At 44.6% G+C, this 27,015-nt stretch overlaps 2 protein-coding genes across 11 annotated transcripts in view; one reads left to right on the top strand and one right to left on the bottom strand.

The window, feature by feature from the left end:
• The first annotated feature begins 42 nt into the window (after positions 1 to 42).
• LOC140909787 (uncharacterized) lies at positions 43 to 19,143 on the top strand. 6 transcript variants are annotated; one of them, XM_073339891.2, is made up of 8 exons: positions 43 to 2,565; positions 4,629 to 4,844; positions 5,587 to 5,770; positions 7,278 to 10,580; positions 12,873 to 13,064; positions 14,019 to 14,191; positions 15,673 to 15,790; positions 18,450 to 19,143. In XM_073339891.2, the coding sequence occupies exons 1-8, from the start codon at positions 2,441 to 2,443 to the stop codon at positions 18,633 to 18,635; spliced, it is 4,497 nt and encodes a 1,498-aa protein (XP_073195992.1). In that variant the 5' UTR covers positions 43 to 2,440; the 3' UTR covers positions 18,636 to 19,143. The 6 variants fall into 6 exon arrangements, with proteins under 6 accessions (XP_073195992.1, XP_073195993.2, XP_073195994.2 ...); XM_073339892.2 differs by having other exon boundaries at positions 43 to 1,979; XM_073339893.2 differs by having other exon boundaries at positions 43 to 678.
• Positions 19,144 to 24,523: 5,380 nt separating this feature from the next.
• ZC3H6 (zinc finger CCCH-type containing 6) overlaps positions 24,524 to 27,015 on the bottom strand; it is a 76,535-nt gene continuing 74,043 nt past the window's right edge. For all 5 annotated transcript variants that reach the window (XM_073339896.2, XM_073339895.2, XM_073339897.2 and 2 more), the window contains one exon: positions 24,524 to 26,943. In XM_073339896.2, the coding sequence (XP_073195997.2) occupies positions 25,439 to 26,943 (1,505 nt within the window). In that variant the 3' untranslated portion in view covers positions 24,524 to 25,438. The remainder of the gene's footprint in view (positions 26,944 to 27,015) is intronic.

Consider the following 27,015-nt stretch of genomic DNA (forward strand, 5'->3'; position numbering starts at 1 on the left):
CGGCGGAGCCCCGTGGTAAGCGCGCGGCGCCGGGCCGGGCCGGGCGCGGAGAGGACTCGGGCCCCGCTGCTCGGAGACGTGCGGGGGAGGCCGGAGGAAGCCGGGCCCGGGACAGCGGCCGGAGAACCCGCGGGGCGCCGCCCCCAGCGAGCCCCCGAAGGCCTCCCGCCGCGGCGCTGGCCTGCCCGGCCGGGGAGCCGCTCTCAGAGCCGTCAGTGCCCTCGCCCGCCCCTGGCTAGGAGACGCCCCGGGGCTCGGGTCCGACCCCTCCGGCCTCTCGGTCCTGCCTCGCCCAGCGCTGCCGCCGGCGGGTTGCGGCCGCGCTGAAAGTGGCGGGACGCCTCGCTCCGGGCGCGGCCCGTCCTGGGCAGCGCCCCAGTTACCCTGCGAGCGACCCGCCCCGAGACTGGCGCCTGGTGTTCCTCCTACCCTGCGTGCCCGCCGGCCCGGGGAAGTTCAGGCATCCAAAAACGGGAAGAAACCCTAAAAATCAATGCGGCTTCAAATGTAGCACGGTCACTGGCTGTGCCCCACGCTTTCCACTCAGCTATAAGCATAAAGCTCTCCCCCTCGTAGGGTATCCTGGCCCCCTGCAAACAAAATCCCCCTGTGAGATGGGCTACAAAAGACATGATTGATTAAGGAATAGTTGCGCACCTGATATTCCTGCTCAGAAAGGTTAGAGAGAGAACTGGGAAAGGGCTGGGCAAATACCTACCAGAGACTTGGGTTTTCCAAACTCTCACTCTGCTCTGCGAGCTACGCTGCTTCTGAGGGAGAGAAGGGTATGGGATACCCAGGGTAAGATTCACCTGGAGACAAGGGTGAAGGAACTTCCAAATTGCCATGGGCCCTTGTCCCAGTACTCCTCCCCAGCTGCTGCTCTTGCCCATATCAGATCCGTCTCTGAGGTAGAGTGCTCCCCCACCCCCATTAGATAGAGTCAGAAACAATTAACATATCCCTAACCAGGGTCCAAGCTGCATCTTGAGTTACACTGTTAAAAAAGGCACACACACAACACCAAACCAAACCAAACCGATTTCTCTCTCTCAGGAACAGCCTGAAAACTTGTGAGAAGGTTTTGAAATATGCTGAACAGTTGAAAGGTTTGAAAATATACGGACCTATTTCCTTGCTACGTATACATACAAACCCCCACTCTAAATAGTTGCTTCTTGGGGGCGGTGAAGCCAGGCTCTTCTGTTTGATAGCCCCAGACAGCGGGTGTGATTAGGATACTGCCCTGCCCGCTGAGTGATGGTGTCAGAGTGCCACACACAATTATCCCAGCCGTGTCCACACCCTCCCCCCCCACCTTTTTATACAAGCCCCAAATCTTCCCCTACAACAGAGGCCCTGGTTCAAAAGGCCACTGGATGTTGTTTCCCAAGAGGCTTTAGAGAATGAAGACCCATCTCCCAAGTGCGTGAATGCACCAGTCGAGTATGGCAGGGGGAATGGAGGGAAATGGGCCTCTCAGCTGCCTGTAGTCAAGGGTCAACTGAAAAGGAAAGAGAAAAGAATAACCCCTGGCCTTGTCTGAGTTCAGCCCTCCACTGGCTGCTGTGAGGTGGGGTGGCCTAGTCTGGGGTTGTGCACAGCTCAGACAGGGCTTTGTCCTCAGGACTGGCCTGGGAACGCTTTGGCAGACAGGCAGCCATCACCCCTCAGGGCTCTCCACCTCCTCCCTGGACATGGGCTGGCAGGAATTCCCCCAGGCTGGGGCTAGTGACAGCTCCCTGCATGGCTGGTCTCAGAGCAGCACAGTAGGGGGGTTACTGGGCTCCCACAGCTCAGCCCCTCCCTGCTGCTCCATGCACTTTCTTTCACTGGGATCTTTGTGGCTCTCTCTTGTTCCCTTGCAGCAGGTCTCTGATCTCCCAGACCACCCTCTACAGCACCCGTCTCTGGTGCTGCCAGCGCTGCTCAGCCTCACTGCCCCATCCTCTCCACCTAGCTGGGTGGGATAAAAGCAGGTACACAGCCCCTGAGCTCCCCCCATCTCTGGAACCAAAGTCAGGGGAGCTCTCCCCCCGTGTGCTAGGAGGGTGGGTGTTTACTGCGGGGGGCTTATTCCCTGGCAAGTCTGCATCAGGGCCAGGCCCAATCTGGCCACGACCAATGGCTATCGGGAGCGTCCCCGTTGCTGAACAGGTGCCTGCTTCATTTTTCATGTCAGCTACAATAGGAATTGGGTTGAATTTATAAACGGGGGCATTGTTCCCCCTGCATTTAGAAACATGGTTCTCTCATGGAGAGGAGGGGAGTGAAATTAGAACACGAGATATTCCCCACCATAGCAGCTCTCTGGCCAGTGCTGTGCTCATTGCAGGGGGCTGTGGAGTTTCTACTAGCTCCGTGCTTAAAATCGATAGGAGGGCTAGTTAACACTACTGCCTCTGATGTCAGCACCTCCATCAGCTGACTGCCCGTAGCTATGAGACCACACAGTAATGCGAGCTTCTTGTTACTTGTAAACAAGCATACACCATGTATTGAATTTGAGCTTATTATCTTAATTAACCTGCAGTTGGAAAACCAGTGGAAACATTTCACCACAAGGTAAAATGACATTGAAGATTTTCTGTCAATTATGTGTTAGGAGTTGTGTGGCTGGCTAATAATAAGGTCTCACAGGTGTCTAGTAACCTTTACTGTTGATTGTAGAGAGTGCTTTCAGGTGGGTATTGTTCTTGATGTGGTTCTTGCAATTATCATAGCTTTTTTGTATTTATAATTTACAGCGGAAAGCTGTTCAAATGATAAGATCACCTGAGATAAGCAAAGTAAAATTGCACTAAGCTGTATTAAAAACATTTTAACGGTATAGTACCTGGTAGATCACTATCAAAGATTGTCCGTCGCCACTGTAACGGTGTTACTAGAATAAAACACTTGGGTTTTTTTATTGATTAACTTGATTGTCACTCAAGCTGGTTTTGTGTATTATGCACGATCATCAACCTGAGAGTCTGCACTGGGCAGAGGTAACAAGCTCATTCTCCACAACGTTTATTTTAAAAATGACATTTCTAATCCCCTGTAAATTTCACTTTGCTATTCAGTTATTTAAGGCACATGTAGTACTGTTATTTTTTTTAAAAAAAGGGAAAGGGTTGATTCTGAATATTCTCTATTTAAACTAGAAGATTCAATAGAAATAAAATAATTGTAACTGACTCCAAGAGTCAGATTTTTAAAATGATCACCTACAGCTGCATTCAAAACTAACCTTTGCACATACAGATTGGGTAGATGAACATCTGAACTGTCATGTGCAAATGCTTGCCTGTGTGCAACCAGTGTATGCAAAATTAGTGAGTACAGTTTTGGAGGTGAGTTTGAGGTGGTCTGAAACCATGAGACAGGCAGCTGATGAATATTTCCCCCATTTATCTTAGCTAATTGTAAGGGTCTTAGTGCAAACTCTAACTTTAGCCACTTGCTGGAGCATTTCACTGCTATGCACTAGCATGATTTGCGTGGTTTGTGATGAGAAGATTAGGTGGAGTAGAAACCTGAGGCTGCAGAATTAAGCTGGAGCTCTTCTGAGCCTAGCTAGGGTTTTCCCACAAGCTTTTTGGCGTGCTTGTGTCTGGTCAGACTGCAGGAGCAGCTGTGAAATGTTTGATCTTTTCTGCTTCTAGACTTGTCTGTGAGTAGGAAGTGCAGCAGCACAAGAAAGTGAAAACTGATCAAGGGGAAATAGTACAAATTCAAAGGGTTGGTTGGGGTTAGTTTGAATTTTGAGTGGTGGAGCAAGTTGCCTTGTGTCATCTGAGCCATTTTGACTAATGAGGAGCTGACGGTAACATGCTGGGCCAAATTCACTACTGGTGTAAATGTGTACTGACCTCAATGGCGTGCTTCAGACCCCCAACCACTTCATTATGCCACATACCAGAGCCATGCCTGCAATAGGGGGCACTCTTACCACTCTGGCACTTCCTAGTGGTCCATCTGGGGATTAGCTCACCACATGCTCTGACACCCCTTCCTGTGGTTGCTCGTCCCGCCACTCTCGTGCTCTGGGAGCTGCAGTGCTTTCCTCTCGGTGGCTTAACCCTCTGGTCAAGTCACAATCAAGACCCCCCCATCCTGGGATGTTATCCATCTGGGACCCTTTCCCAGCAGCTCAGGTCTTTCCTCTCCCAGCCTTTACTCCTCCTTCCTTGGACTGCTCCACACATGCCTGGGACAGGCTCTTGCACTTCCCCCTTATACCAGGGAGTGTGTCTGCAGCTTCCTCACTGCGGCCCCCCTGCTGCCAGTTCTTGGCTTTATAGACATTGCTCCTTTCCCCCCCAGCCCAGGTGAGCTTCATCCCCAGTTCAGCCTCACTGTGTCCTAGCTCCCCTCGAGGCACAGCCTGCAGCTAACTGGCCTCTCTTGCCTGTATTAACCCCTCCAGAGCCAGTGTAGGGTGCACACCCCATCTCTGACTGTAGAAACAGCTTGCAGCAAAATTGGGGATAATGTCAGGGTGTTGTGAGGCTAAATTCATTAATATTCCCCAGATTCTTTGAGATGTTTGGATGGAAGGTGCAGGGTTGGTGCATTCTGTTCTTAGTTAATATTACTGTATTGTAGAGATAAATCTTGTATTGTCTCTCTCCTGTGTGTAGCCGAGAAGCCATGGAGCCTTTTTATCTGTATGACATCAGGGCTGTAACCTGCAACAAAACCATTGAGAGAATTATTGCACCCATGGCAGCTCAACTTTGTCATTTAATGATCGCAGCTGAGTGGGAAGGGGTGAATAACGAGCGCCTCGCTGATTTAGAGAAAGCTGCTGAAGAATTAGCCAAAGCTACCCAAGAACTTGCTTATGTTGCAAGAAGGTAACGCTGAGTTTTAAAGAGGGCAAAATTAATTTGTGTGTGTGTGTACATACATGTATTATAGGTGGAGCAGGCAGGGACACCTATAGACCACATTTCTCTTGTTGCTTTTTAATTTATCCGTCTGTTCCACGCATTCTGGTTCCCTTCGTTTTGATTTAAAGTGCCTCACACACTGGGATACGGGTGTTATAGGTTTTATTTTTTATCTGTGTCCATGCTGTTGCTTAACTCTAGTCTGTTGCTTTTCTGGAAGATGTCTCTGATTTTTAACTCCTCTCCTGCAGTACAGCTGTAATTTCAGGCCCCTCCTTTACTAGCCACAGAGATACCTTCATGGTTGTTTGACCACATAGTGGAGGCCAGAGTAATAGAGTTAGTATGGGATGGGGTGCAGGCAAGTGAGGGGGGTTCCCCTCTTACTCGGATTGGGCAGAAGATCCATTCTACCCGCAACCACACACTCATGTGACCGTCTTACATGCAGCTGCTGTTTAAAAACCAGAACATTTAATTAAGGGAAAGCACAACCCCGCCCCCTCCTTCCCTGATCTACATCTGCTTACCCTCCACGGAGTTCTGTTCATTTAGGAGCTGGTTGTATCCTGTGCCTGTTCAGGTCGTCTGGCTCCTCCCTGGAGTCAGCATTCCCAGACCCATGCTGGTGCTGGCTTACGGTGATGCGTTTCACTAAAGGCGTGTGCGTGACCTTGTGTACCTGAGATCAGCATTCTTCCGCCAGAGTGGCTCATGAGTACAACGATGAGCTGCTGACTGGGGAGATGCTGCCTGCTGCCGAATCGCTCCTCACATCTGGGAAGAGCATCTTACTGGTGGCCCAGAAACTTCATATTCAGCCAGATGTTCAGAGTCATCAGGAGGAACTGATTGATTCAGCAGAGAGAGTCTTAATGGAGACTGTAAAGGTGAGTGTAATACAGCTGTGTTATTTGCTGTAACTCCTCCTCCAGTAACTCTTCATTCCCTCCCAGCAGTTCTGCCTTCTCAGGGGAGGAGATCTGCACAGTGGCTAATTCCCTAGGCCCCTGTTTCCCAGAGTGGGGAGTGTGTGGAAGACGAGGTCATGGTGGGGAATAAAGATCAGCTGCTGGACAAGTTTTCCCTGCCCACCCAGGAGCGTCGGTAGGGTTGCCAAACCTCCAGGATTGGCTTGGAGTCTCCAGGAATTAAAGATTATGTGGTGTGATGAAACCTCCAGGAATATATCCAGTCAAAATTGGCAACCCTAAGCGTCGGAGAAATAATAAATAAAGATAGCCTCACGTGCTCTTGGGAGGCAAGGCACTGCTAGTACCCCCACGTTACAGGTGGATACTGAGAGCTTGTCTACACAGAGTGAGTGTGTGGCAAAGGGTGCAGAGTGAAGCTCCAGTACATTAACTGGCTGTGTGGATCCCACTACTGTGCACCAGAAGTTCTGCAATGGTGCTTATGACAGAATTTTTAGTGGGTGGAGCATGGCAGTCTAGTGCACTCTAGATGTACCGCCCCGCTGGCCACGCTCTAAGCGTCAGTGTAGACAAGCCCTTAAATTACAAGCTCTTTGGAGGTGGGACTGTCCTGTTACATGAGTGTGCAGCACAACGGGGCTCTGACTTGCCACACACAAAGTATGTTGTAGCTCTTATATCGTCCTTTTCATCTGCAAACCCCAGAGCACTCTACAAAAGAAGGCCCGTGTTGGTACCTCCATTCTACAGCTGAGCCAATGAGGTGAAGTGATTCGCCCACGGTTCCACAGCAGGTCAGGGATAGGTCTTGATCCAGTGTGCTAGCCCCTCAGCTACGCTGTACCCCGCCCCCAGCCAGAACTAAGAGCAAAATTTGGTGCCCAGTTGCTTGGGGGTTTAGGGCCACCCTATGAGCAGTAATACAGTTTGAATCGTCACATTGCTTTTAACCTTTTTTCCCCAAACCAACTGAAAATAAGAGAACTTTGCTCCACGTCTCTCTGGATAAAGAGGTATAAAAGCCAAGGAAGAGAAGTAGTTTGGGGTCGTGGTTCAGGCATGACTCTGGGAATCTGGTGTGACCTTGGACAAGTCACTTAACCTCTCTGTGCCCCAATTTCCTCATGTGTAAAATGCGGTTAGTAACACTCCCCTCGCTTTCAATAGCGTGGAGAAGCTGTGACCATCACTGCTCATGAAGTGCTGAGATACTCTGTGGGTGTTTTTCGTAATGTCATGAGAATTCTGTACCCTCGGGTTTCAGCACGATCGATCCGGTATCGCTCACCAGCAGAACTTTTATTTTCTAATTCCCCATGACAGATGTTGTCAATGCACACACATTTTAAAAACAAAGCCAACAAGTTGAAAATGACAAGTACGTTCGTAGCAAAAAGAACAACACATTGGGAAATGTTCAGTGGTTCCTTTTTTGTGACCTTTGTTCTGATTTATCAACTAGATCCTCCAGCTTGAAGATGACGCTGTAGTGACGAGGATTATCCAGGCCGCTCATTGGCTTTGGGATTGCCTGACCACACTTGAGTTCGCAGGAGACGTACCAGCTCTGCTGGCTGCTTTCCGTGACTTTTCAGAGTCCTTGCTCCTGCTGAACAATTTGACAGAAAGACGCATCCAAGAGCTCAGAGATTCTCCTCCTCAGAAGTATTTGGCCCAGACGCTGCAGATCCTTAGGAAGTGTGTCCCGATGTTGCATGCTGCAAAACACAGTCACCTGAAGCACCCCCAGGACCAGCATGTGAATGGTTCCAAAAACTACATTTTCAATTTGATGGATAGCACCATAAAGGAACTGATTTCCTTACTGACAAACACCACCAGAAACAAGGAACTACTGGAGAGAAATGGGCTCTTTTCCCAGCACGTGAGCCAGCTGCTGGGCCTCCTGTCCAACACAAACCCTGCTCACCTAGCTGAGGGCGAATTCAGTTTTCTTGTGGAAACACTGGTCTTCCACTGCATGCTTTTAGCTAACTCATCCAGGCCAAGTATTAAGTTGCAGTTGATAAAGCACTGCCATCATCTCCTAATGCTCAGGAAAAGCATTTCCAACCATGGAAGCATAATGGAGGAATTGCCAGCACAAAGCCAACTAGAATGCAACCTAGAAGAGAAACGTCATGCGATGAGAGTTGAGGTGGAGATTCTTGATCAAACAGTGCTCACTGCTGTTTTGTGTCAGATTCTGGACACTTTCACAGACATTAACGAACCCTTGAGAAGGTTAATGGAGGCTGCACTGGAACCTACTACTGGGCAATATTCTCTTGCAGGAGAGGATGGATTTCTAAGAAAACTTCAGCCCCTTATTACTGCCTTCTTCGGTCATGCTCATCAGATGCTCAAAGTGGCAAATTTTGTTCTGGCCAGCTGCACCAACGTCAAAATCATTAAAGAAATTGAAGATCGTGTAGACTGTTTAAATAGACTCCTTGCCACGATGCCTCTACTCCTTACAGAAATGAGCAAAGATCCTAATAAGATTCACATCCAGGAACAACTACAAACCTTCTATCAAAGATGGGCTTGGACAACAGAAAGCTTGTTAGCATGTGTTGATGAAACAATCAACTTGCCTGAATTCCTTGATCTGTCTATTCAGGAAATGGCCGATCACAGAGAGTGTTGTGAACAAGAACTAGAGAGTCAGAACTCTGGAAGGTTTTCATGGCATGCCACTCATATGACCAGCCGAGCGGCTCGCGTGATCCAAGTTACTAACAGATTTGTGGATAAAATCAGAGATCCTATTTTCAAGAACGGTTTGTTAGTTTTAGTTAAGCAATTGGAAATCTCCATTCTGGAAGTGAAAACTGCTACTAGCCACTGTTTAGGAGGCATCTCTTTTCTACAATCTAGAAATGCATTTTTAAAGAGAGTAAAGCATCTGATGGACTCCACTCGAAATGTCAGAGAGGGACTGCATGAGTCTAACCATCCAGATATTCTCAGTCCACTTCGGGAACGAATTCGGAGCCTTGACATTCCAAAAGAGCTGGGATACTTTTCAGCCCATGACCATATAGAGCTCAGACCACCAGATGACATAAAACAAAGCACTACTGACAATACCGAATTAGTGGAAGAATTTTTAAGTGAACGGCTTCCATCAGCCACCTCTCCTCTTGAGAAGCTTCCAAGAGCAGGTAACTTACACCCGGGAAGAGTGGATGTACATCCTGTGATCAATGAACTCATCACTGCAACAAAGAAACATGACATTACTGCTGTAAACACTGCTTGCTTTGGTTTACTTGAACTTTCCAACTGTTGTGTAGATGCAGCTCAGGAAGCCTTACCAATTGTCAAGTCACCACTGCTGGAAAAGCTGACCCACTACAGAAAGATAGTTCTATTAACACCATCTATTATTAGCTTAGCTAGGGAGATAGGTCCAAACCCAGTTTCCAGAGCAGATAGACTTCTTCCAACAGCTGTTTTGTTATCGGAGAAGATTTGTGAAACTAACCAATGCCTGGTGGCTGTGGCAGGCTCTTGGTACAGTCTAGTCCAGCAGTTATTCTGCACAGTAGCTCCAGCTGACTTTCTGAAGAGCAAACAAACTTTGGATGAGATAATGCAGACTTTAGCAAGAGTTGTTCAGCTAGCGGCTGATGTTGCACGTACAGATTGTGAAGAGGAGCTCACGATAGTTCCTAAGATTCAGGAAAGGTTTGTACGGGTCCAAGCAAAATTCACAGGTGCTCAGACTAATACAAAGCATTTACTTGAAAAGGCCTTGTCTTCTGATTGCTTCCATTCTCACCAGGACCATCTCGAGGGGATCTGCCTTCTCTGGTCTGTCAGCATACAGGTGCTCCTGAGTGCTGTGGATCAGCTCATAGGACGGGATGTTTTGTTCTTAGGTGAATTAAGGAATACAATGAAGCACAAGCTTTGCTTGCAGGATGTCCTGGCAGCTGTATCCGAGAGCTCTTTGAGAATACAGGAGGCAGCCCGACTGTCCTATCTCGCCTGTGCTGAACGCAGTGTGCAGTGTGACATCCTAGCGCTCCGGGAGGAGGTAAAGGTACTAACTGAAGCTCTCCTGCAAGTGGCGGATGTTCTGTCTGTCTCCCCAGTGCCTGCTACAAACTTGTCCATTCGTGCTGAGCTGCTCCAACGAGAGCTTGCTGTTAGAGTGAAAGCACTTCTGCTCCTCCTGACCAGTACCAATCAGGAGTACACAAGGGTCATCCAAAACATCCTCAGACTGGCCTGGCCTCCTGCGCGTGCCCAGGGAGGTGATAGAGGGATGATTAAACAGGCAGGTCAGATAATGGCAAATGTCCAGCTGGTCAAAACCATCATAGAAGACACTTTGGAGAACACAGCTCATCTAAAAATGCGGGAAAGCCTGCTCTCCCTGACAGACCACCTTCTCCTCCTTACTGCTGAGCTGCTAGGAAGAGCTGGTGAGCAGCTTCAAAGCCATCAGGACAAGGAGCTGGTCCAGCTAGACTACATTGCATGGGAGTGGTCTGCTAATGCTCACTATGTGGTGACGCAGCTTCAATCAGTGAAGGACATTGATAAGGCCGCCTTGGAGCTCGTTAAGCAGTGTTTACAAAACAGCAAGTCACATGCTGTTGCAAACCAATGTCATGGCAAAACAGAGCTCTCCCCTGCCAAGATACCCAGCACCAAACACCAGAATCACACACACCAAGCCACTTCAGCAGACCCCTGGCCTACCATGAGTGAATCGAAAGGCTTAGCTGCCAGGGATGCATTTGAAATCATGGTATAGTAGATCTTAGCTATTTAATGCTAAACTGTGTAATCTCTAAACCGTGCTAACTGCATTTCATTGCTTGTCCAACAGTCCCGTGTCTTGATCATTTCAGATTGCTTTAGGTTTTTTTAAATCAAATTATGCAAAAGGGCTTAGAGTTGTGGCTGCACAGAACCATCTTCCTCCCTTCCTCACTGCCCATGTTGCCTCCATATCCTACGAGCCGCAGAACCACATGCAGTGAGTGTCCCCTGTGGCAGGGCTCAAGATTACCTAGATGCAGTAGAACCACAGTCGCTGGGTTAACGAGGCAAACCGGCTGATTGCCTTGTGCCTTACTTAACTCTGCTGCAAAGTTGTGCTGGAAGCTGGAGTTCACTGGAAACCAGATTTTATAGCGGTCACTTTTGATGGGTGAGTACATTTAAAATAAACCAAATACAAAAGGTATCAGCACCTAGTCATCGGTCAGTATTTCCAGCTAGCTCTGAGAGGTTAGGCACAATGTAAACATTTTGCAGACCTTTTTCCTGAAACGGAGATAATTGCAATTAGCAAAATATGTACTTCAGCATTCACTGCAAAGTGCCAAGGCTGGTGCACTTAGGGCAAGTCTACCCTAAAAGCGCGACATCGGTGCAGCTGTACATCTGGTGAAGACACTCTCCCACCGACAGCACTGGTGTAGACAGCACTTAGGTTGCTGTAACTTGTGTTGCTCAGAAGGTGTCTTTTCCACACCCCTGAGCGACGTAAGTTAGATCAACTTAAGCGGTAATGTAGACCTGCCTTTAGTGAGTGGCTAGCATGTTCTTCTCCAGCTGAAATAGCCAGATCTTTTGAATTGCACAGGGGATGCCTAGTGACTGGAGCTACTGAGAACATACAGATTTGCAGAATGAAATTGGAGGCTACCTCAGTGGTACAGATCAGACTTTTTTTTCCTTTGAGGGAAGTGGGGAAGAGAGGGCCTGAATTTACCAGAGCAGAAGCTCCACTTGTATATTTTCCTCCTTGTGTCAAGTAAAAAGAAAAAAAAAGGGGGGGGGAGCGCTAGGGATTTCAAAGGGGCTCAAGGGAGTTAGGCACGAGTCGCACTGAATGTCAGCAGGGGCTGGGAGTCTGACTCCCAGCAGCTGCTTTTAAAATCCCTGTCCAGGAAGACAGGAGGGGCATCTAGAATTAGCTTGTGGCCACGTACAGTTTCTGAAGAATACGGAAGGTCTTGCAGAGCTGACTAGGATTTCCTTTAGGCTTCACAAAGGACAGCTGGGTGCTGTGCATGGTTTGAATAATAGCGGTTTGAATTTCAGTGAAATAAATGTACGCAGAGAATCCTGCACCATGGAGCTTGCTATGCTGGTAAGCAGGATGGTTGCTGCCATTTCTGCAAAACATGTAAATTTGAACATCAAGTCATTTGCATAAATCTTCCAATCTTCAGCCTTTGTAGATACGACAAAAGGAGAGTCTGATACCTGGGCACAGCTGTGGGATTCCCGTGGCTATCCCTGCCCAGCTGTGGGAACTCTCTCTCCAGCTCTTTATGTGGCAGGGTTTCTTTCAGTTACATCTGCTACCCCCTATACTCGCTAATCAACTCTCATTTTCTCTTGTACTGCAATATTCCACCAAGTGCCCTGCTGAGCGTTTGTAGTTGTTTGGGCAGGAGGGAGGATTGGACGGGGCCTGGGTGCCGCGGCAGTACTTCTAAACCACCCGATCACCTTGCTGCTAGTGAAACCAATATGATGCATTAGTCAGGCACCATGTGGGAGGTTCTGTTGCCTTTTTGGCTTCTGAAAACTATTGCTTTCAGTTGCAGCAGGCCTTCACACATTTCAAGATAAACAAGATACAATTGTTTTAGCTCACAACTAACTGTCCTAGAGCTGTCAGCTCCAATGAGGATGGTCTTTGGGGAGCGAGTCAGGGGATAATACGAGGAGATTGTTTAAAGGGACATATGGGTTTAACAATGCCCCTGGGCTAGGTAGACTCAGTCCAGTAGAAAGCAAGGACTGAGGCTTGCTTACTGGGTGGGATGGATCTAGGCAGTGTTTCTGTTTGTTTTGCTTAGTAGAAATGGCTCACTGAATAAGCCTGTGGAACAATCCCAAGAACACGTGTGTGTAAAAATCCAAAACCTACCCATTTCCTACATTAAAAAAAGTATTTCTGTCAAAAAGAGACCGTCTCAACCCTCTTCATGACTGCACTTTCCCATGGACGTCAGTAATGCAGAGATGGTAAAAGGGAAGGTTGGTTGTTTGAGGTGAATCTGTTTCACTGTCTTCACAGCTCCTGAGTGACTCTCCTAACGACTCCCATTCCACTAGCAGCGAGCAGGGTAAGGGAGCAGCTCCTGCTGCCCTGCCAGAGGATGCTGGACAGTGGCAGGACGACAGCAAAAAAATGCCCCAAGTCACCAAGGAAATGGCCACTGGGATGTCTCACATGGCACGGTTTCTAAAGAGGAAGGGACCGATAACGGTATTGCCAGTGTTGTTATAGGATGGGAGGAAATATTTTGCTCAGTGACCAGGGTCAGCTCAATCCCCCGAGCACCCATTTGTGGCCATCACAAATGTCTGAGCAACATTGCGGAGAGAGGACTATGCCTCAATAAGTCAGAAAGGGGGTGTTATCATGATGACAAGGCTGAACACACACTAACTCCTGCCACAAGAATCCACTAGTGCCCTGCGCGCACACACCCGCCCCCCGGGAAGACTCAATCAATGTCCGTTTCATTTAAAACAGGTGTAATAGCATTAGTGTGAGTGTATCTGCAATGCTCTGGAAAGAATTTCCTCCAAAAAGGAGAAGAGGAAGGCAAGGGAGATTCTTCAACCCCTTTCCCCGGCTATTTCAATCGATTTATTGGCTCTCGGAACTATTCCCCTCCCTCTTCTCCCCACAGGCCTGCTGGCTGCTGCAGTTTGGGGCCCAAAGTCTATTTGCGACTTCTGTTCTGTGACGGAGTTTGGCATATCAAACCGTTCCCAATGTAGCTTTCACAGAGCAGGTTAGAAGTGGCGGAATGAGCCATGACCTGCTGCTGCAGCGGCTGCAATTCGGCTGTTGAAAGCACTTTAAACCTGTCCTGTTTTCTCCATCAGCCTCTGAACCATCCATTCCCACAAAGTGTCTTTAGGATGTCTGTTTGTCCATTAATATCCCCACTCCAGGCCTCACATAAGGGGCATCGGGAAGTTTGTGGGTGTTCCTGTTGTGAAGGCCCAGCTTTGCCCCCCTTGGGCGTTGATACATGCATGTGACATCATCAAATCCGACACAGCTGGGCAGTCAGTGTCCTCAGCCAGGCTCTGATAAAGGTCCCGTTGTGCTAATATGCGCTAGGGCTAATGAGGCAGCAGTAGGTTTTACATCTGTTTTAGAGCAAACACCCCCAATCCCTCCCGACTTCTTTTGATTTAATTTTAGACCAAAGAGCAGCTCATTGCCTGTGCTAGTCAAATGGCTTCCAATGGGCAAGTGTTTGTCAGATTTGGCCACCTGATTGCAAAGAACTGCCTAGATGAAAGATGTGCAACTGAACTGCTGTGTGTCACCGAGCAAATCCAAACAATCAGCAACCAGCTCAGAATTATTTCCAGGTAAGCCACAGGTTCAAAGGATATTCTCTCTCAAGTCTGGTGTGTGTGTTCACTCCTTCTTAAAAAGGGATTTTTAAAGGACACTGCTAACTATCTTTCTTGTTCGTATTTGCATACGGTGCTAGTGGTAGGCATTTAGTTATTGGGCTGAAGACTGTTTCTGCCGTTAAGAGTTTTCCTCTTTGTTTTATCTTCTTACAAGCTGAAAAACAACTTATCCCCTGGTGTTTGTTCCCACATCCTTGGTTAGGGTGATCCCTGCTACTGGCTGCCGCTGCCAAGTCAGCAGGGTGAAGGCATTTTAACCAAAGTCCCATTGAGATCACTATAAGTATCCTATTTGAAGTTTGTTTCTGAATTACGGATTTTTTAAAATAGTTACATATTTCTATTCATGAAGATTCCTCACCGACTTCCACTTTTCAGCACAGGGGATGGTGGGGTCCACAGTCCGCAGCAGTGTCCCTTTAAAATCAGTGCATGTGCATGAGGTGTGTCTATAGAAACGACTCCTATAGCAGACAATAGGGAGCCTCTCATGAGCTGCACATCTGAACCCCTCATGCAGTGTTATTTGCTGCTGTGCAGAAGGTTCCGCTCTCGTATCTTTCCAATTCTAAAATAGCCCAGTGGTAAACTCTGCCTGCCTGAAAGCCCGATCCTGCTCCCAGGCAGGCAATGCTGAGCCTAGAATAAGCGTTGAGCTAATGTTTGCACAGCTTTCTCCAGAGCTAATGCTACTTGTGCTAGGAGGCACTTATGTCACCTCTCGCACTTTCAGGCTTCCAGCCATGCTGCGTCTGCCTGGAGATTCTCTGGCTCCTTGCGGTTAATTTTCTATTGACACCCTGAAACCCAGTGTGAGTTGGGCACCTGTGTCCCTTGGGCTCCTTGACCAATGAGTGTTGGTGGCTTTCTGGGGTCCTGAATATCTCTGCATAGCTCTCTGTACTAGTTAAACAGAGCTCAGAGGCATCTCCCCCTTTCTCCTTGCCACAGTCTCAGTGCTTATGTCACCCACATCTCAACATTCTGAGCACACCGGCTAAGTCCAAATAGCAGCAATAGGTTTCCTTTGTCCCCCTTCGGCCAGAATGACCACTGCTGGACCAGCTCACGCTGGCTGACTGAGGGAAAGGTCTGTAACTAGGCACTGGCAGCAGTATTGTTGGGCATTCAGGCTACAGCAGGTTTCAACATGGCGTTTGCTACTTGTCCATTTTAGCTACTACTGCTCCTGCTTTTATTCTTTTGCTCTCCTTACAATGCCTTTTTTAAGCTGAAAATCTCTTCTGTGGTCAAAATTGTTTAATGAGCAAGGGCCAGCAGTATTGGAACACTTTCCTTCCACACGTATCAGCTTGTTCTGTGACCTTCCTAGTTCCAGGAAGCCCTCAGCCAGCCGTGACTCTAGAGTGACAGTGTATAGTCACTTAGCAAGTTGTGTAATGCTTTCTCTTTACATTTTTAAATATTTTAAGGGTAAAAGCAGCAACAGCAGGGAGTAAGTGCTCTGCTGAACTATTGGTGAACAATGCACAGAATCTGTTTCAAGTGGTCCTACAGTCCTTGAAGGCAGCAGAGACTGCGTGCGTCAAAGTAAGTGTGCATTGGTATAGGTCAAGATTCTTTCAGAAGGTGAGTTCAAATATATTCACATTTTTACCCCCAACACTTCTGGATTCAGGCTGTAACTTTCAGAGAATTTTAAGGGAGTTCAGTGTTCAAATCTCACTGGAAGTTGGGCACTTAACTCACTCCCTGAAGAGCCTCTGCAAATCCCATCTGTAATCTGTGTTTGCCTCTCAAAGGTGACCAGGTACCAATTGTAGCACAGACATTCCCTGGCAGCTGATTGCACTGGAGTTTTGTCTTCCTGGGGGAACCATAAATGTTCCTTAGCCTGGATTTGTTGTGTTCTGCAAACCCATAATTAGAATTTCTCACACAACGTGACTATTGTGGTCAAGTCTCTTATAATGGAGACAACTGCTTCCTGGATCTGCAACCTTTGCTCCTGCCCTGTATTTACCGTATTGAATCATCCCTCCAAATAATGGACCTTCACTGTCACAAATTCCAAGTTGCCCTCTGAGATGAGGACTGCCCAGTAAGTACTGGGCCATATCTATAAGGCAAAGCCATGTAAGTTCATCAAAGTGCCTTCAGCTTTTGATTTTGGACAGAAAGGCAGATAGACAAAAGAAACACACTGCCGTGGAAGTAGATTTTCAGCTGGGGCTTTAGAGACAGGTGAAGTGTCTCTTAGGCTTTGTCTTGGCTCAGTTAAGTTTCCATTAAAACTCCCAAGGGCTTCCTAATAATGACAGCAAGAAATAACTAAATACCTTAAATAATTGAATAGAGCAATCTTTAACTGAGCGCGCTCAGAAAACAGGCACTCTTTCAACCAGGCTCTGCTGATATGACCTATAATTTCTGAAAAGTTGTAAATATTAAGGCCAGAAGAGACCACTGTGAATATCTAGCCTGACCTGTATAACACAAGAAACTCGTAACTTCTGGTTCAGCTACAGTGCATCTTCCAGAAAGAGATCCACCTTGATATAAGGACTCCAGGTGACAGGGAATCCACCACATCCCCAGGGAAAATGTTTCAATGGCAATGGTTATCATCGGCACTCTTAAAAAATGTGCATTTTGTTTCCAGTTTGAATTTGCTGACTTCAACTTCCAGTCTTTGGTCTACTAGATTAAGGAGCCTTCTACTAACAGAAATCATTCCCATTTAGGTGCTTATAGGCTCTCTCTCTCTTTGATAAACTAAATGGATTGAGTTCCTTTAGTTTCTCATTATAAGGTGCTTTTTCCAGACCATAAATCCATTCTTGCAGCTCTTCTCTGAATTGTTTTCCATTTTCCCAACACGTTACTCCTTGTCAACCCAAGTGGTTAATCAACGTTTTGGGGCCCTGGGGGCATTCCAGTTGGGAGTAGAAATTTATGATGGAGACTGATACATTCTTTGATGCAGTATTGTGTATTGACAAGGAAGTACATAGTCCTGCTTTTCCAAATGCAGGAAGAACCAAAATTTAAAAGTTTCTTATCTTGCAGGCCAAAGCTTCTTTCAGCCAGCATCCCTGATCTCTCCCTAGCTTCTCCCAGGGCCACACCATGCTTACAGGCTGCTGCTTGGCTTTCCTTCCCTGAGTCTGTTGGTTGTCTGCACACCAGCTTGTCCCCCCCCACCCCCAAATAAAACCAACCCCCTCACCCCAAAACAATACCCAGTTGAACCTTGCCAACATGGTGCTGCTAGTTTCTGAGTAGACTCCACTATGCCTTATTTAGGAACTTAACTTGTCTCTTATAGCTATCTCAAATGTAGGGCACATTCACACCCAGCAATTTAAATGAGGTTTAACCTAACCAACAAGGTTTTACCCAGCTCATAACTATACTTTTACAAAGTGTGGAGAGCAGAACTGGACACAGTCTCACCAATGCAGTATGAAGAGACAGTATCACCTCTCCACACTTGCTACATATTGCCCTATTTGTACATGCAAGGATCGTACTGGCTTTTGTCCCCACAGCATCATGCTGGGAATGCATGTTCTACAATAACCTGTAAACCCTCTTCAATCACTGATTTCCAGGACACAGGTATTTTTGGTTCCAAGATTATGACTTTGCATTTGGCTGCATTAAAACAAATGCAGCTACCTGGCTATCCCCCATTTACTAAGCAATCCAGCTTGCTCTGTATCAGTGACCTGTCTTCGTTATTTACCAGCCCACAGATCTTAGTCATCTACCAATTATTTTCAGCAATGATTTTCTTTTCTTCCAATGAATTGATGAAGATACTGAATTGCACTGGGCTAAAAATAAATCCCTGGGGGCCTCACTAGCTGATTCCCCATTAACAACTGTGTTTTCAGATCTATCATTTAGCCTGCTTCTGATCTATTTAATATGGACAATGATTTTGCAGAGTACCAGCTTGTTAATCAGAATGTCACACTATACTAAGTCAAGTGCCTCTTTTCCATAAAACCATACGGACTGGCTTTTATTATATTTCCATCCTTTAACTCTTTACTGACAGTCCTGTGCCAGCTGTTCCATTGTTTAGGCTAGGAGAGGTGTCAGGCTAACCAAAAGTTAACTTGGTTCCCACATGTAGGCATCTAGAGGTGGTGTGTTTAGGCCCCTTTGTACTGTAAGAAATTTTAAACTCCCATGTCTATCCACGTATATTGTGGGTAATTATTTTGCTTCCTTCAAACAGGGTTTGCGAAAGCCAGATCCTGACTCAGAAGAAGCAGAGGCAGCTGCCTTTTGTATGCAATGGAAGAAAAAGCTGTTGAGGCACAGAGTCAAAGAAGCTTTAAACCCAGATAGGGATGAATTCGGACTTCGCAGAGCACGTGCAGGGCGTGAACCCACCCTTACAGCTATGGTTCAGGAACCATAAAATTCTGTCTCAGAATTAAGACCTATCTCCCCCACCCCAAATTCCAAACCCGTTCAACCACCAACCATGATGGCTGGTGCTGCCCAGGAGTAGGAAGGGGCCCCTGTCATTGATCCCTAACTCTTGCAGGAAATGACATCACTGATGGGGAGGGATAATAATGCCACTTACCTCCTTAGAAGCCAACAATGCTGTCCAGGAGCAAGAGACAGCTTCACAAATAAGTGACATTAGCATATATAATCTGGAGGCCCAGGCTGTCAATTCTTGGCAATGAAGCAGCCCCTGTACAAAAAGCAACAACTAGGTTATTTTAATAGAAGTGTTCCTTAGATACTTATCTAGGGTGGATGTGGTGTTGTAAAGGGGTAGCAAGGTATTCCAATGCAAGATTTTTGTACCCATGTCAAAACAACCTTTTGTGCAAGTGAAAAGGCTACAAAAATGTACTTAAGTTGTCAAGCTAAGTTTGAAAGAAAAAATGACCAATAAAATGGGGTTTAATTTATTTTAAGACAAATTTTAGTAATGCAAAAGATTTCTTTGACACAAATTATCACTATTTTAAAAGAAAAATTCAACCCGTACAAATGGTCTGACACAAATTAACATGGCTTATTACTTAAAGAGCGTTAGCCTTGTGCTTTGTATTGATAAATGCATAATTATTCATTGACACAAAAATTTTAAGTATTCATTATAACAGAAGCCAGGTATACTATTGCACACCATCATGTTAGCAAAACACTAACACTCCTCAGCAATGGGCCGTATGACAGTATACATGTGTCTAGCCTTTTTCAACATATTTGCTGAATGCTACATATCTAAACCTGAACCATCTACAGTAGCAGACTCATATGGATTCACACTGGCCACTTTGATGATTATAACAGTCCTCACCACCAGTACACAAGCAAGCCTGTGTGCATGCCAGGCTCCACCTTGAACAACAGGTGGATTGACAAAACATAGATCAATACAAGAAGCTCCAGATGAAGTGTGGTATGCCAGAAGTGGAACATTGGCTTTTCTAGCTTTCGTCACACCATTTATCATACCTCATGGGGGCCTCATCTTTCCTGAGACCTTAGGTATACTGTGGTCTATGTGTTTTGGAGCAAGATGTACAGGTTAGTGGCTGTTACTTGAGGCATGCCTACTACGTATGACATGAGAGATTTTCAAGAAAGAGTCAACCATTCCTGGAGAGGCCAGTTTGGTCTGAAGAATGGCCTTTCTGACCATTTACTATCTCCAATCAGCTTTAGATTTGCCATTTCCAGGTAAAGTCCACCCAGAATAATGAGAAGTGGTTTGTCCTCTTCATACCCAACAGACCAGGTCCACTGCATCTGCATGGTTATGGTGAAAAGGGGTTGATCCACAATGATCACTGAAACTTGGCATGTGTTTAGGTGGTGTACAGCATTCCTTATCACATCTACAGCATGACAAATCATTGCCACTGACTTGGAATCATCTGAAAAACAGGGATGATGAGCAGTGATGGCTGGGGTGAACTCTGGCACTGACTGTTTGCTAGCATGGTAAGTGGCCCAGGAAATGTCTTGATCTCCACTGAAGGTAACCACATTTGCTGCTTGCCGTATTTGTTCAAGCCACTTACACTCTTCTTGCAGGGCTTGGATAATCAGTTGGCATTCAGTCTTGATTTCAACATTTTTGGCAGGGATGAAAGCATTGGGTTTCTTTAAGATGAATGAACAACTGTGTGAGACTCAGGAAGTGATGAGATAACCTTCTTCTCTGATGCTGCAGTCTCAAAGTCTGGGGTGGGAATTCCATGGACAATTGCCTCAACTGGAGTACTGGGATGCTCAAAAAAGTGATATCCCCCAGTTCCGTGTGAGGAGCCTGTTGCTGTGGTGGAGCCTGGATTGTGGTCTGTGCTGTCTGTGGCAGAAGTAGTGAACAGACCATCATGAAGCTTTAGAGGACAGACTACATTCTCATCCTTGAAGTGTTGACATGCACTATTTGCCATGCTGGTAAAAGAGGCCGATATCTAGGAGATGGACAATCCAAGTTTAAAGAAGGTAGCTACTAGATGACTTATTCATGGCTGTGCATGAAGTGTAAAACCAATGTAGACTGGTTAAGAGAGATGAGGTAGGTAAGGTAATACCTTTTACTGGACCAACTTCTGTTGGTGAGACAACAGCTGACCTGAGGAAGAGCTTTGTGTAGCTCAAATCCTTGTTTCTCTCACCAACAGAAAAGTTGGTCCAAATAAAATATCAGCTCATCCACTTTGTCTCTCTACCACTTTGTTGTGGTACAGAGTTTCTATTCCTTTGTGGCAATGGATGTTGCTGTTGTACTGCACTAGTTGTGCCAAAAAAAGGGTAGCTGGATGATTGGAAACTTGTTCTGAGTTTTAAATGTTTGGACCATCCAATATCATGGACATCAGTGCCAATAATCACTCAGGCACAGATTTTGCTTGACATCCTAAGTCGAATGATTCAGTAAACTGTTTTCATTTGAAACATGTCCCTTTGAATAATTTTTGCTGTTTGGGACAGGTGAAGTGCTTCTTCGTCACAGTCTTCCTCACATGCTTTTCAGAGTGGTTGTCCAATATTCTGGCTGAAGGCATGATGCACATCATATACTTCTGTGTGTGCTTAGAGATCTGCAATGCATGAAAGGCTATGGGATTTTAGTTCAGAGCTGTGAATCTGCCCAGCCAGTGTCACCCCCAGCTGTTCTAAACTAGCTCTACAGAACCTTGTGAGGTCTGCTAATTTAAAGATTTCAGCCACATCTTCATTCAGCCTTGTCTCTTCAAAGTACGCTATCAGTTCAACAAAGGCAATTCTATGCAACATATTCTCTGTGTTGCTTTGCTTGGTTTTCTTCTCCCTGACTTTGTTGCAGAGAGACACACGTTGCATGATATTTTGCCTCTTGAGCCGTTAAGTCTGCTGCACTTAGTTTTGCAAACAAGCACTGATCTTGCAGCTCAAGTACATACTTGCAACTAGCCCGACTATCAATGCCAAGGGCACAGACTTCATGGAGGTCTTCTGAGAGTATGTTTATTTCACAAAGGATGCCTTTTTTTTTCCTGTTGATCTCTTCAACATGTGTATTTCCTCTTCAGTTTTTCAGTTTGATCCACAGCTTTCTCAGTTCCCCCCCCTCCAGCCCTTTTAAATTTGGTCCCGTTAAACTTCATGTAGCAAGATTTGTGCCAACATCCATTTTGTTTTGTTCAAAGTATTTTTTCAATACCATCAGCATAATCTAATCTGTATATGTGTATGCATACAAGAAATGCATTCAGCTTTTGGAAACATCTGGTATTTTCTTCTAGAGTTTGATAGCCAGTTCCAGCATGCTCTCCTTTTGATTCTGCTGGATTAATCAACTCTGCATCTGTCTCTTTCTGGCATAACACATACTTGCCACAGTCAGTAGAGGCATGAGATGTCTCTTGTGATGGAGCTGGCTCTCGAGCAAGCGTATATCTTTTTAACATGTTTGAAGCACTAGTAATAGCCAATAGTAATCTAATATCTTTTAGCTACCGTGTAAAGTTAGTATTATCCAATCACCAAGCAGCTTTCACACAACCAAGGTAGCATCTGAAAGAAAAAAGGGAGATGTGATTAAATTCTGTTAAGACCACAATGACAATCAAAATTAGTAAAAAATGTGTCCACCAATTTTAAGGTCATGTTGAAGCAAACTCAAGAATACACCCTTTGTATGTTCAACTGTAAAGCAATATTATTTGCCAATTATGACAATGTTATGTTGGCTCTGGCAGACATTTTAAGAGTTGGCAATGACCCCATATCTGAAAACCTTTATTAGGTCATGCCCTAAAACCGTGGCAAAATTCATGCTTTTATCACAAAACCCACAATTCCATTAAAAAAAAAACAACACAAATCTGATTGGCTGATTTAAATACCACAAGTGATGGCGAATCCACCACATTGCTAGGTGAGCTGTTCTGATGGTTAGTTACACTTGCCATTACATTTTTTTCCATCTTATTTCCAGTTTGAACTTTGCCATCTTCAAATTCAAGCCATTGGCTCTTGATATGCCTTTATCTGGTATTAAAGAACCATCAGATATCTTTTCCATGTGGAGGTATTTATAGCCATGGCTAAATCTCTAATAAGTTAAATAGGCTCAGGTCCTTAAAAGTCTCTCACTTTAAGGCACTTTTCTCAAATCATTTTGGAAGCTCTTCTCTGAATCCTCTCTAGTTTTTCAACATCTTTTAAAAACTGTGGACACTAGAACTGGACACAGTACTCCAGTAATGGTCTCATTAATACCACACACAGAGGTAATATCACCTCCTGATTCCTGCTAGATATTCTCCAAGTATAGTGTTAGCCCATTTTACTACAGCCTTACACTGCAAGTTCATATGCAGTCAGTTACCTACAATAACTCATAAGTTCTTTTCAGAGTCATAACTTTCCAGAATACAGCCCCCATCAGGTGGTGTGACCTATATTCCTTGTTCCTAGATGTAAAGCCTTGCATTTGGTTGTATTAATATGCATACTGCTTGACTGCCCTGAGCTTACCAAAAACTCCAGGTCACTCACCAGTCCAAGTAATTATTTTTAACTACCCCACCAATCTTTGTGTCACCTGCAAACTTTATAAGTTTGTATTATTTATATTTTTTTCCAGATAATTAGGTATTGAACAGCACTTGGCCAACAAACAATCCTTGTAGGACCCCACTAGTTGATAACTCTGAATTAACAACTGTTTTCAGATCTATGAGAAAGCCAGCTTTTTATCCATTTAATATGTGCCATTTTGATTTTGAATAGTGAATCATAGAATATCAGGGTTGGAAGGGACCTCAGGAGGTCATCGAGTCCAACCCCCTGCTCAAAGCAGGACCAATCCCCAATTAAATCATCCCAGCCAGGGCTTTGTCAAGCCTGACCTTAAAAACTTCTAAGGAAGGAGATTCCACCACCTCCCTAGGTAACGCATTCCAGTGTTACTTTATTCATACAGCATTAAGATTCAGAAATTAACCAGGAAGTCAAATTGAAAAGTGAAGTTCCTATAAGCAATGTTAACTCTGCTACATAGCACAAATGTAATATTTATTATCAGATTGCCCTCCTGATTCTTCTGGGTTCTGTTCATGAAGGAAAGATAGCTAGCTATAGCAACTGTATGGAATACTGCTTTCACATACGTACAACAGACACTTAAAATAGTCATCTGTGACCAACATTAAGGTGCTATCTCAGGCATGACATGTCCTAGTCAAACACCACACTAAAGGGAAAAGGAAAAAAAGCCCAACTAAGAGGAGATATAATGAAAGGGAGTAACCCAAGTGGGCTGGAGCCACGAGTCCTGCAGCAGAGCAGGCATCAAAATCTAGTTTTTTAAATAAAACAAAAAACAATCCAACTAGCTATATAACAACTGAACTATATACAAAAACAGCCCAAAGAGATGAACAAAGAAGACAATGAGGACAGCTGTGATCTGAGCCTGCTACTCCATGAGAGCTCAAAGGAGAGCCATGATACTGCTGGACACTCCATATGGAGTGTGTCATTGTGAGTAACCATCTAGATATTTTTAGTTTATATAAACAAACCAACTCCACCTCACAAAAAACCCCAACCTTTCTCTCTTACTAAAAGTCCGACCCTGAAGCCATGATGGAGCTAACACTCCCTTTGTAATTAATGAGAGTTTTGCCTACTAAAGGACTGCAGAATTGGGACACAAGTTTGTGTGGCAACTGAGTATAATACAGCAAATTTAATCATCATCTCTGCTTCAGACTTGCTCCATTACTGTTTTCCATGTGTGTAACTATCTGGTATTTTGCAATTTAACAGCGACTACCAGACTTTGATTGTATCTTTTAATTTTTTGTTAAAAATGTCATAAAGACACAATGAATACAAGTACTGCAGTTACATCAATACAAAAAAAGCAATACAAATTAAGCAGCTGAATACAAAAATACATTGAAATACATGAACACCAAAATGTAAGCTATCACACTAATTCAGAATTGTGTATGCATGAAAAATTAAATAAAACTTTTTTGTATTAGACAACTTAGGTATTCTCCACTTTAACAGTAATGTTCTTCTAGTTATGTACTTCACAATTTCTTCTATATACAGTATAGAATAAAATACTTTAAAAAGATATGACATTTTAACTCCTCAATATGTGATAGGTATCTTTTACACTAAGAATATTGACTGCATGAATAAAAACAATGCCTTACATCAACTGCTCTGAAAAGGAGGATCAACATTTTCCTTTTACTTCATTTATGTATATTTCAGTTAGTAGGTTTGGCTTGATAAGTAAGACAATCCTTGTCTTAAATAGTCTCTCTCACAGTAATGTACATCATATTGCTTGAATCTATACAATCATACAAAAGTGGCAATCATTATATCTAAATGTTGATTATGAAAGAGACAGCTTACACATATACAGGTCTTCCGAGTTGAATTCTTAATGACTTATTTACAATGAAAGTGCTTTTATCAGATCTAACATGATAGAGGGTCTTTTCTACATGTCAATTATTAGTCTCCCTGAAATTGGAAAAGTATTATATAGAAAATACCACAGCTTTGCAAACACTATAGCATACTGTGAAACTGCATGTGGTTCTGAGATTAGCAGCTGAAAAGTGTTGATAATTATAATTTAAAAATAAATAAAGCAAATAGGTAAACCAGTTACAAAACAGCAGAAAACTGCAATATTCACAACCGTAAAAAGACTTAATAAATCAATTGCTAACAAAATGGTGAAGCAGTTGGATCAAAAGTCTTGAAAACATCTTTTAGTGACTTATCATCAGATTCCCCACTTGGATCGTTATCTTGCATTTGATTTACCTGTCCAGGCTGTCTAACTTGCCTTGGATCACTGTACTGTGGTCTGATCAATCCTGATAAAGCTTGGATAGGAAGATTATGCACTGCTGGTGCAGTACTGGAGTGCTTAGCCTGAGATTTACTGATGCTATTTGCTTTTTCTGAATTGGCCTCTGCTGATCCTTCTGTACTTTTATCCATATTTGGGACAGACTTCTGTGGCAACATGTCTTCTGACAGAGTAGATTCATTTTTGCTAGTATTTTTCAAAATACTTTTTTTCTGGTTCTCTCCATTCTCTCCTGAATTAACTGGAGCTGGGTCTAATGAAGATGAGCTCTGGTCTCTTGGATCATACAAACTTATACCACTAAGTATCGAGCTTGGAGTTCCCAATCTAACACCTGTTGATGATAGTTTGGGTGCATAAGGAGGCAGAACGTCTGGGTCAGATTTACAAATGACAGCTTCTGAGGGCTGGGATGAACCAATACCAGATCTGGCTAGACGAGGGTCAAATTTTGGAGGATGAGAATCCTTTGTGATTCCATGGTGAGTTTCTGTACTAGACAGTCTGTGGAGTCTGGGATCAACATTTTTTTGTAAGCGAGGATCTCCTAATTTGCTTGAACTACTGGCATGCAAATCTGCAGATTGATCCAAAGAACCACTTCTGCTTGTTATATTATTTTTTGCTTTTGCTGCCAGTCTTGGGTCAGCTGGCATTGCATTTGGATGGGGATCACTTTTTAAATTACGTAATTTATTAAGCCTCTGGTCAGCTATAAGTGGAGGAAGAGGTAAATTAATTGAAGACACCGGGTCAGGTTTAGGCAAGGGTATTGGAAGTAGATCTTCAGGAGCCCATACAATATGTTTAGCAAAGTTTGGTTTGGTCAGGATAATATCCATTTTAATGTGGCTAAACTGTCGAAGCTGAGATCTTGGATCCCTTAATGTTACACCAGGTAAAGGTTCCAAAGGTATTAGAAAAGCTCTCTCTCTTAATTCTCGTTCTGCATCCTCTTCATCATCATCCATTCCTTTTTGCTTGACCTTAACTCCAGTGGGTGCATGATGTAAATCTAACTTTGTACCACCAACAGAAGAACTTGCAAGCCCACTTTCATTAACCTTTAACATTCTGGGATCCCGTGCAAGCCTTGGGTCAAAAGATGATGACTCTGTAGGTTTCCTAGTATTTGATCTAGGAGTGGATCTCAGTCTTGGATCAACAGCCTGGTTTCCTGTACATTTCTCTTTAGCAAGTCTTGGGTCAGTAGGAACAACGACCATATGTTGTTCTGTGGAATGTTGTTGCCGATTCCTAATATTCTCAGTTTGTTTCTTTAAGGTTTTTAATATTGATTTAACACTGCTTCCCTCTTCTTCTTCACTACTGGAGTACCAGTTTACATTATCATCTGAAAGAAAACAAAGATTAGTCAAACAAATGATCATTGGAAATTCAACAGACTTTGATCTAAGTATAATTT

The sequence above is a fragment of the Lepidochelys kempii genome, chromosome 3 (assembly GCF_965140285.1).
Source record: "Lepidochelys kempii isolate rLepKem1 chromosome 3, rLepKem1.hap1, whole genome shotgun sequence".
In the NCBI taxonomy this organism is placed as follows: domain Eukaryota; kingdom Metazoa; phylum Chordata; order Testudines; family Cheloniidae; genus Lepidochelys; species Lepidochelys kempii.

What these genes read in the sequence shown, in the direction of transcription:
- LOC140909787 (XM_073339891.2), top strand. Translation starts at nt 2,441, where the DNA reads ATGAGACCACACAGTAATGCGAGCTTCTTGTTACTTGTAAACAAGCAT. An exon ending in TGGAAACATTTCACCACAAG is followed by an intron (nt 2,566 to 4,628) that starts GTAAAATGACAT and finishes TCCTGTGTGTAG; the next exon opens with CCGAGAAGCCATGGAGCCTT. An exon ending in CAGCTCAGAATTATTTCCAG is followed by an intron (nt 14,192 to 15,672) that starts GTAAGCCACAGG and finishes AAATATTTTAAG; the next exon opens with GGTAAAAGCAGCAACAGCAG.